General features: G+C 40.8%; 1 protein-coding gene across 1 annotated transcript in view; it reads left to right on the forward strand.

Moving 5' to 3' along the window:
- Nucleotides 1–16331, forward strand: part of ZFYVE28 (zinc finger FYVE-type containing 28) — a 32716-nt gene that overhangs the window by 7214 nt on the left and 9171 nt on the right. Inside the window, exons 2-7 of the mRNA XM_060765640.2 lie at nucleotides 10869–11009; nucleotides 11657–11794; nucleotides 12871–13073; nucleotides 14319–14408; nucleotides 14643–14732; nucleotides 15909–16010. Coding sequence (XP_060621623.2) covers nucleotides 10869–11009; nucleotides 11657–11794; nucleotides 12871–13073; nucleotides 14319–14408; nucleotides 14643–14732; nucleotides 15909–16010 — 764 coding nt within the window. The remainder of the gene's footprint in view (nucleotides 1–10868; nucleotides 11010–11656; nucleotides 11795–12870; nucleotides 13074–14318; nucleotides 14409–14642; nucleotides 14733–15908; nucleotides 16011–16331) is intronic.

Raw genomic sequence — 16331 nt, forward strand, 5'->3', positions numbered from 1 at the left:
AGCTTATTTCTCAGTACAATTGTACAGGGTTGTGCGATTAAATCCACTCTACACAGTGGGACCTTTGAGTAAACATGCATAGGATCAGACTGTCATTACAACATTATCAATTTACTCAGTAGTGATTTCATATCTTGTTAATAGTCATTAGAGAAGGTAATTGACTGAAACTGGGCTTCAGCCAAAGCTTGCTTGCTCTTTTAGCTTCACGATATTGGATTGTGATTTCCTCTGAAAACAATGCCAATCTTTTTTACAGGCTGTCCATTTTTTATTAATTGTAATTTTATCTAAGTAATTATCAAGATGTTATGTCATGACACCATATGAATGCAGAATGTGGCACTGATCTTCCTGAATACATCGACTGTCTTTTTTTCATTGGTACGTAAAATGAGCCACAATAGCGAGACTTTGTGTTCTAAAGAGCACTGGGTACTTCTTTGCTTCTCAAGTATTCAGCTGGCAGACTCATCATAGCTTGTCCAAAGTAAACATTTGCAGAATTATTTAATGCCTATGAGCCTATTCAGATAAGAGGACTTGAACTGGATTTTCTTTTTTTCTTTTTCTTTTTTAAAAAACAGATAGTTCTGGCTATCCTAAGTCAAACCTCTCTACAATTACAGTACTCCTCTAGCAAATCAAGATAACCTTCTGCTGACCTTCCCACTGCATATGGTTTTTAGGTGGTTAATTGCCTGGTGAGCTATGTATCACATTGTCCTGTTTATAAGACAAATACAAGCTTTGCTCAGAAATCCAAGGTGATTTGTGGTCCTCTTTGATGAGGACTGCCACCACCAAATAATCTGGGAGAGGCATGGAGCAGTTTTCTCATTGCATGTTAAAGTCTGGACCAGCCTCACATCATATATGCTTTCTCTCTACTCCAGAAGTGAACCAGATATATAATTATCACCTCCAACTATCTCTCAAGCTTTCCAAACGCAGCAAGTACTAGACTTGGAGGTGGGGCAGGATGGCATTTTAATTTTAAGACAGAAAGTGTAGATGCGAGAGCTTTGCAAATTTAGTTTTAGGGACTACAGATCATAGAATACTGCCACCAACATAACTATGCAGGTAGGAGGATTTTAGGAGCTGTTGCCCAAACATGTAGCTTTTCCACACTCTGGAGGTGAAGTCTTTGAGGCCATTTCTAGAGAAGTAAGAGGAAGGGAAATCTGTGCCATGACAGAGCTTTATGAAGAGGTCTGCAGGATTATTTCTAGGTTGCAAACACAAGTCCTTTCCAGAGGGTTTGCCTTCCATCAAAATGTTGGAGGCCAGTCTTTTCTATATGTTTCTTTAGTATCTTTTGCAATTAATTGCGAAGCAGCAGCGAAAGGTTAAAATAAGATTGAATAAAACTAATTTTTTTGAGTGAAGCACAGATCCATTTCCCCCGCTAAATTAGGCTCTCTAGATCAGTAGTTCTCAACCTGTGGGTCCCCTGATGTTTTGGCCTTCAACTCCCAGAAATCCTAACAGCTGGTAAAATGGCTGGGATTTCTGGGAGTTGTAGGTCAAAACATCTGGCGACCCACAGGTTGAGAACCACTGTCCTAGATAGCCCCCCCCCCCTTTTTTTTTTGAACTGGCTGAACACAGTGTTAACCCTTGCCCTTTCCCTTGTATGTTTTCAGGCCTCTTGGCTTTTCTCCTTTGTTTCAAGATCTGGTGGTTAGTCAGGGTGGCATAGTGGTTTGAGCATTGGACTACAAATGGAGACCAGGGTTTAAATTCCTATTCAGGAATTAAAACTTACTGGGTGATCTTGGGCAAGTCACACTCAGAGAAAGGCAAACTCACCTCTGAACAAATCTTGCCCATAAACACCATGATAGGTTTGGCATAGGATTGCTATCAGTTGGAAATGACTTGAGGGCACATCACAGAAACAGCAAAACTATCCGTACATCATATACTTAAATTTACCTATTTTTGAACGTTGCAGGCCTATATATATATATATATATATATATATATATATATATATATATAATAAAAAACAGGAGCAGAGAAATAGGTCCCATGTTGATATTTGGACAGAAGTAAGGCTGTTCCTAATTTACTAAACATGCCTGCCTTCACACTATTTACACACTTCAGCATGTTTTTGTAGTAACATGCTTTGTGTTTACTAAATAATAAGGCGTAGAGATACTGTTGTGCCTCAAACATCCAGTTTCGTTATTCTAGTAATGGATGATGTGTAGATGGCACCTGTACCTTTAATGAACACAGGAAGTTGCCTTCCACAGAAGCAGGCTTTTGGTCTATCTAACACAGTGCCATATATTCATTGGCAGCAGATCTCAGTGTTTTACAGCTTTCATAAGATTTTGAAGCATTGCCCTTTGCTCTTTGTTCTCTTGTTTTTATCATTACACTTTTCAAGTCGTATAGGTTGCCTAGCAGGAATGTGAGGAACTATTTGCACTCCAAAACATGTTGAATTTCAGCTTTCAGAATCAGTAGCCAGCATAGCCAATGATTGGGGATTTGGGAAGTTGTAATGCAAAATCTCTAGAGAGTGAAAGGTTTCTCATTCTTGGTATATACAACCAACCTTCCACATTTGCTGGGGTTAGGGACCCAGGACTTCCCTAAATGTGGTAAAATGTGAATGTAAGAATGTTTTTCTTTAAAAAAAAAAACCTAAGGGAGAACATCTCTAGGAATATCTAGGTCCTCCAGCATGGAGGACTTAGATATTCTACGTGGAACAGCATTTCTCAACCTGGGGGTTGGACCCCCATGGGAGGATCGTGAGGGGGTTTCAAAGGGGTCGCCAAGGACCATCAGAAAACACAGTATTTTCTGTTGGTCATGGGGATTCAGTGTAGGGTTCAGTCTATTGTTGGTGGGGTTCAGAATGCTCTTTGATTGGAGGTGAACTATAAATCCCAGCAACTAAAACTCCCAAATGTCAAGGTCTATTTTTCCCAAGCTCCACTAGTGTTCACATTTGGGCATATTGAGTATTCGTGCCAAGTTTGATCCAGATCCATCACTGTTTGAGTCCACAGTTCTCTCTGGATGTAGGTGAATTACAACTCCAAAACTAAAGGTCAGTGCCCATCAAACCCTTCCATTATTTTCTGTTGGTCATTGGAGTTCTGTGTGCTAAGTTTAATTCAATTTCATCATTGGTGGAGTTCAGAATACTCCCTGATTGTAGGTGAACTATCAATCCCAGCAACTACAACTCTGAGATAACAAAATCAATTCCCTCCCAACCCCACCAGTATTTAAATTTGGGCGTCTTGGGTATTGGTGCCAAATTTGTGAATTAATGAAAATACATCCTGCATATCAGATATCTACATTACTATTCACAACAGTAGCAACATTACAGTTATAAAGTAGCAATGAAAATAATTTTATGGTTGGGGGTCACCACAACATGAGGAACCATATTAAGGAGTCATAGCATTAGGAAGGTTGAGAACCACTGCCATAGAGACTGACCACAGAATTGTACTTCAGGACCTAGAGAAGTGTTCTTTCTATGCATCTCTAGATCTTTCAATGCAACTTTGTGGCCAACGTCTCACAGAAGTTGACTGTAGTGTAGTGTCATGCTGAAGGACCTACAGATTCCTAGAAAGAATGTATTAATCTAATCTGTGAATCAGATCTGCAAAAGCAAGACTCACAGATGTGGAGGGCCAACTATACTCAAATTCCTGGTATTTTTTTCCAGTTCTGTCTTCTGTTAGTGCAGAGGTGCGTCACATTGCGAGAGCTGATGAGTGGTTACCTGGGAACCTGGGCTTTTTCAGCTATCAAATCCTCACTCCTTCCTGTGCAAGGCCTGGGAATGGATATGTGTCACTCAGTAATGCTGAGGAAGAAGAGATTATGTAGATGACTAGTAAGAGGCTATCTTGGCTAAAATTATTGGTCTGGCTAGCCAGCTCATTCTGAGGACAGCTCTGATGATGTATGTGATGATGTATAATGACGCTTTTGAGGTTGTGGTGAGCTTCAACTAGATGGGTGGGTGGCCAGAAGCAAACAGAGCTGGCTGTAATCTTAAACTATTGCTTTCTTCAATAATAACAATAAAGCCGCCAAGGTCAAAAATGCTGGTGCTAGGTAAGCCTCCCTGGGGAAGACATTGCAAAGACAGGATGCCGCTATTGACATAAGATAAGAATGAAAGATTCAACTGTATGTTAATCTGTTAATTCCATCTTGACAATAGCTGACATCTCCCCATGGCCTGTGTTGTTTGCTGAACTCTGCCATTTATGTTATTCTAGACATGCTACAAATTCTCAGTTTCATCGCTTGTTACAGCTCTGTGTTTCACTTGGAAAATACAGTAGGCTGACATTTCAGTCCTATGTAAAACCATTGCTCCAGAAGTCCTATTCCAAATCCATTCTTTGGGAGATCCAAAGAAGGTCTTCCAAAGAATGCATGCAAGTAGGTTAATGTGAGAGCAAGTAGTCCTTGAGGTACCCTGGTCCCAAGGCTTCCCAACTTGGTGCCCTCCAGGTTTCTTGGACTGCAGTTTCCATTAACCACTATTAAAATGGTCAGTGTTGAAAGATAATGAGAGTGGTAGGCCAAAACACCCAAAGAGTGCCAGATTGAGGAATCCTGTTGTACAGGTTTTAGAAGTCAACAAGTCTGCCACCTGGCATTATTCTTAGAAATGAATTTAGATCATCATAGCTGATCCGGGGAGTGGTGTGAGCTCCTGCTGTTAGCCCCAGCTCCTGCCAACCTAGCAGCTCGAAAGCATGCAAATGTGAGTAGATCAATAGGTATCACTCCTGCAGGAAGGTAACGGCGCACCATGCAGTTATGCCGGCCACATGACCTTGGAGGTGTCTACAGACAACACTAGCTCTTCGGCTTAGAAATTGAGATGAGCACCAATCCGCGTGGACTTAATGTCAGGGAAAAACTTTACCTTTATCTTAGTTGATCTAAACCTAATAAGATATGTTCCACGTAGATAGTTCCAATCAGGCTATGTTAAATATGTGACTTCAGGTTACCTGTTGACTTATAGAAACCCCATATATTTCATAAGTTTTTCTTATGGAAGAGAGATTCAAAGGCAATGTGCCGCTACCTTTCTACCGCACCTAATATTCCTTAGCAGTCCAAGTCCAATACCAACCCGGTCTGACGTTGCTTAAGTGAGTCTCTAATTCATCAAGGTATTTAGTAAATACCAGACTGAAATGGATCTACATAATTTCTGTAATTCAAGGGTGTCTGGAATTGCATATACATCATCCACTGACACCCCTAGTCCCAAAAGTACTCTTTGTGGATAGCAGAAATAATAATCAATAATAATAATAATCAAAGTGTAGAAAAACCTTCTGCAGTAATAATCACCTCCCTCAAACCGACATTTTAGCTACACCTAGGTCTTTCTTTACAATGACCCAGAAGGGGCAATTATTGAGGAAATGCCAGGGGAACAAATAGATCCTTCCACAACTACTTTATTCGTGTCCTTGGGCTGTGGTAACTGAAACTCATACTAAAAGATGCTCTAAACCAGTGGTTCTCAACCTGTGGGTCCCCACATGTTTTGACCTACAACTCCCAGAAATTCCAGCCAGTTTACCAGTTGTTAGGATTTCTGTGAATTGAAGGCCAGAACATCTGGGGACCCACAGTGTGAGAACCACTGCTCTAAACCAACCATCCTCAAACTGTGGCCCTCCAACTGTTTGGGTCTCCAACTCCCAAAATTCCTGACCATTAAACAAGCTTACTAGGAAAAAAAGCTGGAGGGTTATAGTTCAATAAAGCCTGTTTTAAACACATTCATCAGCACTGTAGTTAAACTATTACATATCTGAGTGGGTTTTTGTCTCAAAATGCTTAACAAACAAGTCACAGCAGATCTCCAAGGTATTTAACATTTCATTACTAGATAGAGAATACTTCATATTTTCTAGAAAAATTCCTCTGCACAGCGGTAGGGAAATGCAATGCCGGTTGGGGCATTATTGGGGGCTTCTGGCCTGCCTTTCTTTGCCAATAGGACTAGGTCAAGATATGCTGCTTTCCTTTTGTAAAATGCACTGTTTTGGGAATTGATGTTCACATCACTTTTTCATGATTTTGCTGGGAAGTTGAGGCACCAAGTGAGCTCATGAGTGATTACAGGAGGACATGTGTGAGTATCATGGGTTAGGCCTCGATGAGATTGGCTCTTCAGTTCCTATTTGGCCATCATTCTGGTGACCTCAACATCCAGGTGTGTTGGGTTATAGTTCCCATAAACCTATCACTGGAGTCTATAGGGAATTGTGATCCCACAGTGGTTTGGACAGATCACCTTCAGAAAATGCTGCTTCTCTGCCTCTTGATTTTATCTGTTGTGTGAATAGAAGCTTCATAATCAAGCTAATACCTGGATGAAGTCAGTTGGCTGTTCGATTGGTAGAAATGTGATGCTTGTGTTTCTGAGAATATCCTCTTGTCCATGAAGCTTCCTGCCCTCTCAGCATACCTGAGAGGGGTGTGTGTCTATGACTTCATGCCACAATGCATCATGAGATGGTTATAACAGAAGATGATTTAATCTTCTGTTAACTCTGCCTAAAACCCTTTGCCGAGTCAGTTATTTGGAAATTATTCCACGTCAGTGCTGTTTATGTGAGCGTATGGCTCAGCCTGATTATGGTTTCTGGTGGTGGCGGTTTTCATCTATATTTGTCTGGAATGGACTGTATGTGTAGGCAACCCCATTAATTTCATAAGTTTTTTAATGCAAGGAATACTTAGAGGTGCTTTTGAATGCTCCTTCCTCTGAAATGTGGACAACACTATCTGATAGTTTTATCTTCTAAGTCCAGGTAGAATCTGGTGTATTGAGGCCACCCTTGAGACAATCTAGAGAGAGAAATTCTGGCTGAACAAACGTGCTAGTATGCCTGTTGTAATGACCACAGAATATGATTCACCCCATGTCGCTAGCTATGATCCAATGTCAGCAGTTCACTGCGTATTAAGATGTAGGTAGGCTTTCTGAGATGGTGGGGGGTGGCAATATCAGGACACTTTTAGGAACAGGCCTGATACTCCATTCCTGGCTTTGAGTTAGTAACACTACAGGAGGGAAGTGGTACACAGCATGCAAGGGTACCTAAATATTGGTTGCTTTACTGAAATGTATGGAGAGTACATAGGGAAGAGATGTTGCTTTTTGCTCTGACTCAGGCATCCTGAAACTGCGACCCTCCAGCTGTTTGGAGCTTCAACTCCCAGAATTCCTGACAATTGAAGAAGCTAGTTAGGATTAACACACACCAGGCTTAGTTGCCCAAATTACCATTTCATGAGTGAAATAATGGGTTGGTTGACTTAGGACCTTGTCAGATGGAGATCCAGAAGGCAGGGGACAGTGGGTGAAACCGTGGGGCAGTGCCCAGCTTTATCCCCTTGACATGTTTGGTCATGGGTTGCCATCCCATGATGATTCCGAGTTCTCTCTGGCTTCCTCCCGTGCTTCTTCTATGAGGATACGGGTAATCACCTGAATGTTTCTTTTAGTACGCTGCCAGGACAGAGCCAGGACTTAGCTCAATGGAGCCCTGCTGGAAGTACCCTACATGATATGATGGGCTTTGGCAGACTCCATCCTGGCTCCATTCTGGAAGCGTGCTAAGAAAAGAAAAAATAAACCATCTGATGAGGTTTTTACTATTGTGGTGATTCAAGGAGAAGTGCATATATGGTGCAGTGAGGTGAGGGACCCTATTCTCTAGAACTTGTGACAAAATTATTGGTTACTTATTATAGGCGTTAAATGCAGGTTAATACAGTCAGTCCCCAAGTTACAAATGCCTGATTTCCCTAGGAAGTGAAATTCAGTACTGTAAGAATTATCATGTGGAAAAGGTGTCTCTACTGAAGCTTTATCACCATTCCTTGTTTCCACAACAAGCTCTCTCTCTCTCTATATATATATATATTTCTACTCCTCCAGCATTATAATTTCAAGCAAGATGCTTTAAACAAAAAATCCTCTAAACAAAAATTCCCTCGAAAATGTCTATAAAAAGTCATCCCATTCAGAGAAATGGTTTTCATTATACAAAATAAATACAAAATCTTTCCATCCCCATTTTGGCACCCTTTCCTACCTATAATTTGAGATCCCAACAGCACTATTAGATCTTTACTGGGATCGCGTCAGTTGGTACCGATAAACCCAGCTCTGTGTATTTGTATTTCCTTTATGTTACCAGAAACTCTAGCTGTAACATTGCTGAATCCTGCCTAGAAATAATCTGTAACAGACATTCCATCTCTTCCCTTGGTGGGTCTGAAGGAGTGTGGTTAATGGTTGTTACAGCTATCGATGTTTTAATAAACTAGGATCTGTGAATGTTTAAAATGTAGTCATTCCAGTAGAGCAGCTGGGTTAATCTATAGCAGCAAAATGACTGTATGCTTTAGCATCTTTCTCAAATTATTGGGTTTTGCAGCTTGAATGTGCTCAGGCAAAAGCCTGTTTTATTGTTTACAGTACTTGGAACAAATAGAGAGTATGTTTGCTAGCTGACAGGTTTTAAAAACCAGTATGCCTAGAAGCCCTTTAGAAGTCTATCGTTATTCTTTTTGTTGCAAAAATGGAGGGTCAGCAATTCTACTCCCCAGGTGCTTTTGGCCTACAACTCCCACAATCCTTTGACATTGGCTAGGCTCGCTGGGTTTTTTTAGAGTTAATATCTGAATGTAATCTATTGGTAATCCTCTAGCCAGTGGAGACAGGGCTGAGCACAACTGTTTGACTAAGGGTTAAGTCTAGCTCTCTCTTAACTCTGCTAAAAGGGGAGGGTAAATGAAGAGGCACTTGTGCAAAGTGATTTGCTATCAGCTGTTTAACGCCTTCAGAGCAGTATTCTGAGAATCTTGGCTTGCCCCCAGGCTTAATCTGATCAAATGTGCTGACTCTTGTTGGCATGACTGTTGATAATCTCACATTTATTACTTCTACTTTGCTTTTGGCAAAGGCTGTTGTATGCACTCACATGGCACTGATATGAAAGATGGGCTTGTAAACAAATAGAAAACAAACTTAACGAGGAGTCCCAAATTCCTACAGCTCTGTCCACTTTTTCACTCTAGGCCTATATTAGCAATTAGTAAACTGAAAGGGAGGCAAGATCCAGCTTTTGTAGAGTTTTCCGGTCTGATGGACTCAATGTGATTCAATACTTGCATGCAATAAAACAAGTGTTGACTTGTATGTCTGTATTAAGAACATAGGCTAAACACAAGCCAATTTTCTTGTCTCCCACGCACCTTCAAGATCCTATGAAATAGAGTTCTATTGGAAAAGTCACAATCATTGATGTTTCAGACCACCATAGAAGTACAGCTCTTAGAGTTCGTAAGAAGTGATGATAGGTAATCAAATAAAAAACTGGCAGGGGCTTTTTAATAGAGGAGAGGAACATCCAGGCTAGCGATTCCCTAGGTGTTTTGGACTTCAGTTCCCATGAGCTTCTGCTGCCTTGGACAGTAATCGGGGATTTTGGGAGCTGAGGTCCAAAATACCTGGAAGACCAGAGTTTGGGAAACACTGACTGAGATTGTAAAAGGTTTGCAGGAAACTCCCTGCATGCAGTGCCGTCTCCCAGATTAGATCAGAAATAGTAGGGAATTCAATGTATTGTCAAAGGCTTTCATGGCTGGAATCACTGGGTTGTTGTGAGTTTTCTGGGCAGTATGGCCATGATCCAGAAGCATTCTCTCCTGACATTTCCCCTACATTTATGGCAGGCATCCTCAAGAGGTTGTGAGGTCTGTTGGAAAATTGTGTTTATATATCTGTGGAATGTCCAGGGTGGGAGAAAGAACTCTTGTCTGTTTGAGGCAGGTGTGAATGATTTAATTGGCCATCTAGATTAGCATTTAAGCCCAGAAAACTCACAACAACCCAGTAGAGAATACATTTCTAGATCTCAGGTGGTGCAAATCATGGGCTGCTGGTACCTGCCAGGCTGCAATGAAATTGTTGTAGCAAATGGACATAAATATGGTGCGGGCATATTGGGGAGAAAACCTAGTGATCTGTGACTTCAGTTAGCTTAAGAAACGCTGATTTAAGGAGCAATAGCTTGACAAGTACAATGCAAGAACCTGCATCTTCTACTGAAGGTGCTTTGATTTGAAGGCACTGAAATAGGCATGGAGGAATCATACTTGTTTCACTTCACTAATAAAAGATTTGAAGGCATCAGTGATACTGTAGTTTGGGGTGGGTAGGGTCTAGCTATGGAACCCTGAGAGTTAAACTAGCTTTCTTCTTCCAACAGAGTTTTATTATTATACCATATAAACAAACGGCACAGACTTGCTCAGGTAGGGCTTGATATATATGTAGGAATGCCTTGTGACCTGGCTGGCTGTTCTTGTAAACAAAACATTGGACTAGAGTCTAGTTGCTAGGTGGACACTTCATCTGAACGTTTACATAATATGTTTTCCATCTGTGGTTTTGTGTAAATCAAACATTTTGGCAAATGGGCATTTATTCTTCATTCCATACTTTCTCCCCCACCCCATCTCTTAAAATATCAAAAGAGGTTTCTGCAAAATCTTATGAAAAAATGATTGCTGTAAATAGTATCTGAGATAGCTCTTATAAAATGAGTACCATTCAAATCTCAAGTGATGATTCTCATGTGTGAACGTAATATGCAGAGTGGGAAGAAAGCTGGGCTATTCTCATTGGGTGGGAAATTGCTTCTAAACATGTTTAGAAGTTGCCCAATCCAGAAACAGGATTAATAGATACCCCGTTTTCCTTTTGAGAGCAAGGAATAATCCACACTTTCTGATTTTTTCTTTGTTTGTTTTTTGTCCAGCGTTCTGATACCAGACTGTTGTCACAGTTTTTCTATGCTGATGAACGAGTGACTCAAGTAGTGACAGAAATCAACTGCCTGGATGTCGAGACAGATCCTCAACAATACTTAGCACTGCTAAACCAGTTGCACCTTAGTCAGGTAATGCATATGAAATGAATGTAGTTGTAAACTGCTGATAAAACAGGAGGAAATGATACAATTATAAATGGCAGCTTTGGCAGGTTGGAGTAGGTGTTCTTTGCCTCAAATAAAAGGTTTCTATTGTGGATAGTGGTTTTGTTTCTTATTACTACATATCCTGTACCTTAAATTCCATCAACACACACATTACTTAAGGAAAGTGACAAGACATCTGTTGATCTCATTGTACCTTTAGACTGAGTTTCATTCCAGGCTCTAGCTGATATTGATTAATAAAGTAAATATATTTTATTTCCTATCTTGATCCTTGCCAAACTGCCAAAATATGGCATCTCCTCACATCTCTATACAACACACTGTATTTTTAATTATTATGCCTCTTTGTTGTGTAAGTTGGCTTCGAACCTTCCTTTACAAAGGATAAAGTGCAAAGTATAGAGAAGTCCTAAAGAAGAAATAAAGGAACTGACTTTGCTACTCCATTCTAGTTTTGGGTGAGATGTTTTGTTAAGTAGATGCCAGAAACGTGATCTGCCATCCAGTACTGTTCTGGGAAGAAATAATCTCCTGCTTTGGGGTATCTGAATCATTGGGTATCACTGGCATGGTCTTGCGGATAATAATGTGTCTTTCCATTTTACCAGGCTGAACTGCTGTCCATTATAGAACAGATTATGGATGAGTGCATCCCCACAGAACGTCATGGCCGTGACTATGTCATTAAATTCCCTGAAGATCTTTTGGTAGACAACCTCCGGAATCACATGCTGTTTGCTGCTGAGGTGAGCCCTGGAGAGGATGAATTTGATCCTTTGTATTCATAATCAAGTAGCACTCAAATGATTATAGGGTCAATTTGGAGGTCTCTCATTCATGTGGTCATTGTAACTCCAAGTCAGCTTGACATGCAGAATAATCACAGGACGTCTTAAACCTCCACCTGTTGATAAACTCTACAAGCTAGCTGGCATTGCTCCCCCTCCCCCCAATGTGCAACGTGAAGTTGCTGCTAAATGTGAGAGAAATAAGGTTGAACACTGTGAAAGCCACCCACTACATGGCTACCAGTCTCCTCCCAGCAGACTCAAATCAAGGAAAAGCTTTATGAGGACTACCACACCTCTTGGTGTGTCCCCAGCCACAGCAAGGGTATCCCTCTGGGCAGCTAAACCAGAAAATCCCAATTAGATGGCTCCCCCACAAAGGTCTTCCTCCAGGGGCAAACCAAGAATGGGTAATTTGGAAGTCCCTGAACAGACTCAGAAGTGGAGTGGGCAGATCAAAAGACAACCTGGCAAAATGGCACTACCTAAAAGAATCACAGAATCCCACACTTTGTGTGACTGTGGAGCAATATAGACAACTCCGCTTCTGTATGCTGGTCCACTATGCCCTGCCTCATGTACGGAGGAAGAATTGGAGGCTACAGACAATGCCATTACTGTTGCCTGTTTTTGGTCAAAAGATATTTCGCCGCCTGCACTCCTTCTATTTTTATGAGTTTTATACTAATTTAGGCAATGTTTTTGATACGAAATAAAATTAAGCAGTTATGAACAACAAACACAAATGTGAAGTGCTGAATTGATGCTATATCTAATGCTTGGTGCCACGATCTCTCCCTTTCTGCTCATCCATAAATCATCACCGCAGTTTCTTATACCAGATTCCACTTGAGCAGATATGACTTAATCTTTAGGGAGTGTTGCTTTACTGGGATGAAATCTGAGACTGTTCCTGGAATTCTCCTTCAGCAATTGGATGGAACACTCATCCTGGCTCTGAAATAAATGTATTATATTGCAGGAAGCTGAAAAACAGGCAGTATTTCTGAGCTGTCAGTATTATTTCCTTTCAGTGTCTGATGGCACACACCTATATTGATGTGGATGAGGCAGATGGAGTACGATTACGACCCCTAGCCAAAGATCTCCTGTGCAGCTTAGAGTTGGTGCGGGTGGTCCTTCGGGAACAAAGCCTGAACCAACCAGGACCTTATTCAGAACCTATCCGGAGGGCACTGGTTCGCTTCGATATGCTCTTTGCTGAGTTTGAGCTAAGGTAGGCTCCCTCACTATTGATCATTTCCCCCTGTTTTAGTTCCTGGATTTTCTCTGTCAAATGAAATAGGTCTCTGATCTGATCTAGTAGAATTGCTGAGTTCTAGTTCTTTAGTGCCCCATTCAAAGAAGTGGAAACAAGATAGTAAGCTGGTCAGAAATCTATATACAGAGGTCTAAAAATTCTAAGTTCTGCTGAAATTTTCATATAAACAGACCGATGCTGAATGCCATGCTGGCTGGGATCCATCCTGGACACATACATCTGGGTGGTAATGGGAATCTGAACAAGAATGGGCATTCTTATTGAGTGGCATATATATATATATATATATATATATATATATATATATATAGCTGCAAAGGAACCCAGAAGAAGTGGGGGTTGTGGAAATGTTTGTATGCTAAGCAGGTACTGGCAGTGGTAGCATTCAGTTCCATGCTGTTTAACATATACATGAAATCAGTAGGAGGGGTCAGCTGGAATTTTGGAGTACGGTGACACCTATATGTCGATAACAACCAACTCTACTACTCCTTTCCACCTAAAGCCAAGGAAGCTATCCTGACCCCAAACCAGTGCCTGTCATCAGTAATGGACTGGATGAGGGAGGGAAGAAACTTAATCCAGACAAGACAGAGGTACTCCTGGTCAGTTGGAAGGCAGACCAGGGAATAAGGATTCAGCCTGTGCTGGGTGGGGTTACGCTCCCCCTGAAGACATAGATTTGCAGTTTGTGGGTCCTCCTGGACTCAGCGCTGAACTGGAGGCTGACTGCATCCCCTTGTATGAACCTGCCTGGGCCCTGAGATTTTCAGGAGTGGCCCTTCTCTCAGTCCCTTCTCCATCTGGAACTCAGTTGGTGGGAAAGAGAGAGTGGACCTTCCTTCTGAGTGGCTGCTCCATGACTAGGGAAATCAGGATGGCCCTCTCCCTACTGTCCTTCTGGCAGCAGGCTAAAACCCTTGTATTCAGACAGTCTTTTAAAGATGAAGGTGTTTAAGATCAATTAAGGAGATGCTGTGGTTTTTAACCTTGAATGTGTTTTAATGGTTTTTAACTGGGGAATTTTTAAATACTGGTTATATTTAATCCTGTTTTAATGTTTGTATATTTTAAAATTGTTATGCTAATGCTTTTATGTTAAGCCGCTTTGAGTCCCCTTCAGGGGAGATAAAGCAGAGTATAATAATAATAATAATAATAATAATAATAATAATAATAATAATAATTTTTCCTTTCCAGCTACGTTTCATCTTTAGTCTCAGTGAAATCGCCTGAAGAGATCTATAGGCAGCAGGAGATCGTTGTGCTCTTTTGCGAAACTGTGGCCAGGTGAGGGTTTGGGCACTTCCTGTGATTTGGACAAACACAGTCTTCTTCTGTAACGCAATGAGCCTACATATTATGAAACAAAATTGATTACCTTTTGAGATGGAAATTTTATGTCTAACTTATATCCAGGGTGATTAGTTGCCTGGATGGTGGGGGTGTGGTTTGAAAGCTGCCCTTATGTATAGTATTAAGTTTTCTACTTTCTCTCCTATCCTCCCTCCGTTCCCCACTTAGAGCTTTAAAACTTGGTCATTTGACTCAGGATATGATTGATGGATATGAACCACAGCTGATGTTCACCATTCCTCGCCTGGCCATCATTAGGTAATGTGGGTTCATTTTTCTTCTGCTTTTAACAGTCACCTTATGATTGCGTGTAGATCTTTACTGCAGTATTGAGCCCCATAGGCCCAAATGCCTGAATTTCAACTCTATTTGTCAAAGAAAGCGGGACAAGCATATATTCTATACATAGTTATGGTAAGACAGTAACAGAATGATATGGCAATATGGTTAGAATGACATTGGCATGTCACATGGTATAAATTAGAACTCAATGTGATATACAGGCCACTTTCAGCCCCTCCCACTAGTGTCAGATTTGCACTAGCCCTTCATAATCATATTTTTACTTTGACACAAGGCACACTCCGTGTGCCTTGTGTTCTTTGAGATGCACAGCTTTTCTTGAAAATGGTATCCTTCCTCTGAGATGGGATGTGGTGCCCTTCTCCACATTTTGTGATGCAGTAGTAGTAGGATATAGATTGTGGGGACACTTTATTCCTCCACTGCTTGAAGTGGCCTACACTTGGGTTAAATTTAGTTTCTGCTACTGCTTCAGTTTTTGCCGTGTTGACATGATTCATAATATGTTGCAACAGTGCATTATAATGTATGGAAAGCCTTTCTAATGTGTGGAAACTCCTTTTCCAAGTGACCATTCTTGGAAGAGGCTGCTGGTGATTAACAATTGTATAGTATGTCTTTTGTGTTCTTTACCTTGCATGGGAGGCCAGCCCAGGCATCCAATTATTTTCAGGTGACATTTCCCATTATGACTTGACTTGCCACATTTCACTCATAGTGATTTTTCAAAAGACTTTGCCCTTGTCTTGCAAGAAGGGGCTATGCTACTTCACCATAGCATTTCTGGCAGGTTATGTACATTATTTCTATATGTGACTTCTGATTTGGATGGGTTTAAACACAGAATACAGGCCAAAGAAAGAGAAGTTGTATCATGATTGAATTAGGTGGCTATATAAAAGATGGAGCAGACTATTAAGTGTGACTAAAGTTGTTGTTGTGTTGGACAAATAGTTTTTAAAGAGCTCAGCACTGATGTTTGTGGTTTGGCACTGATGTGTTGTTTAGAGAGACTTTGTAATAAGTTGGTCTACTATTCACCCCCATTTAATTTTTGGTGACTTTTGAACTATTTAAAAAAACAAACAAACATGGAGTAGCCCCATTATCTTCTTTCTTTCTTCTACCCAGCGGTCTACTGATTTATCCAGATGGACCCCTCAACTTGGAGAGGAGGCCTGAGGAGATATCTAGAGTGTTCAGTCCGTTTTATGTCTTGCTTAGAAAAATCAGGTGAGTGACTCAACAGGGCAGCCTGGCTAGAACATTACCAAAACAGGTCGGGCTTGTCTCTTTTTTTTAGAAGGAGAAACACTTTGTACCAAACTGCACATTCTATACAAAACACACGGCACTGACTCACTTTTTTACAATTCTCCAAAAACGGAAGGGTTTTTTAAAAAATAAAATTATATTTATTACTATATATAGTTTTATATCTTAACCAATAACAAAGACTCTTGAAGGAGCACACAAATAAGGTTGCGGATAATGTGTATAGATATTTACAAGGTTTCAGTCTGAATGCCTCAACATATTATAAAATGTCCTGAA

The sequence above is a fragment of the Anolis sagrei genome, chromosome 2 (genome assembly GCF_037176765.1).
Source record: "Anolis sagrei isolate rAnoSag1 chromosome 2, rAnoSag1.mat, whole genome shotgun sequence".
In the NCBI taxonomy this organism is placed as follows: domain Eukaryota; kingdom Metazoa; phylum Chordata; class Lepidosauria; order Squamata; family Dactyloidae; genus Anolis; species Anolis sagrei.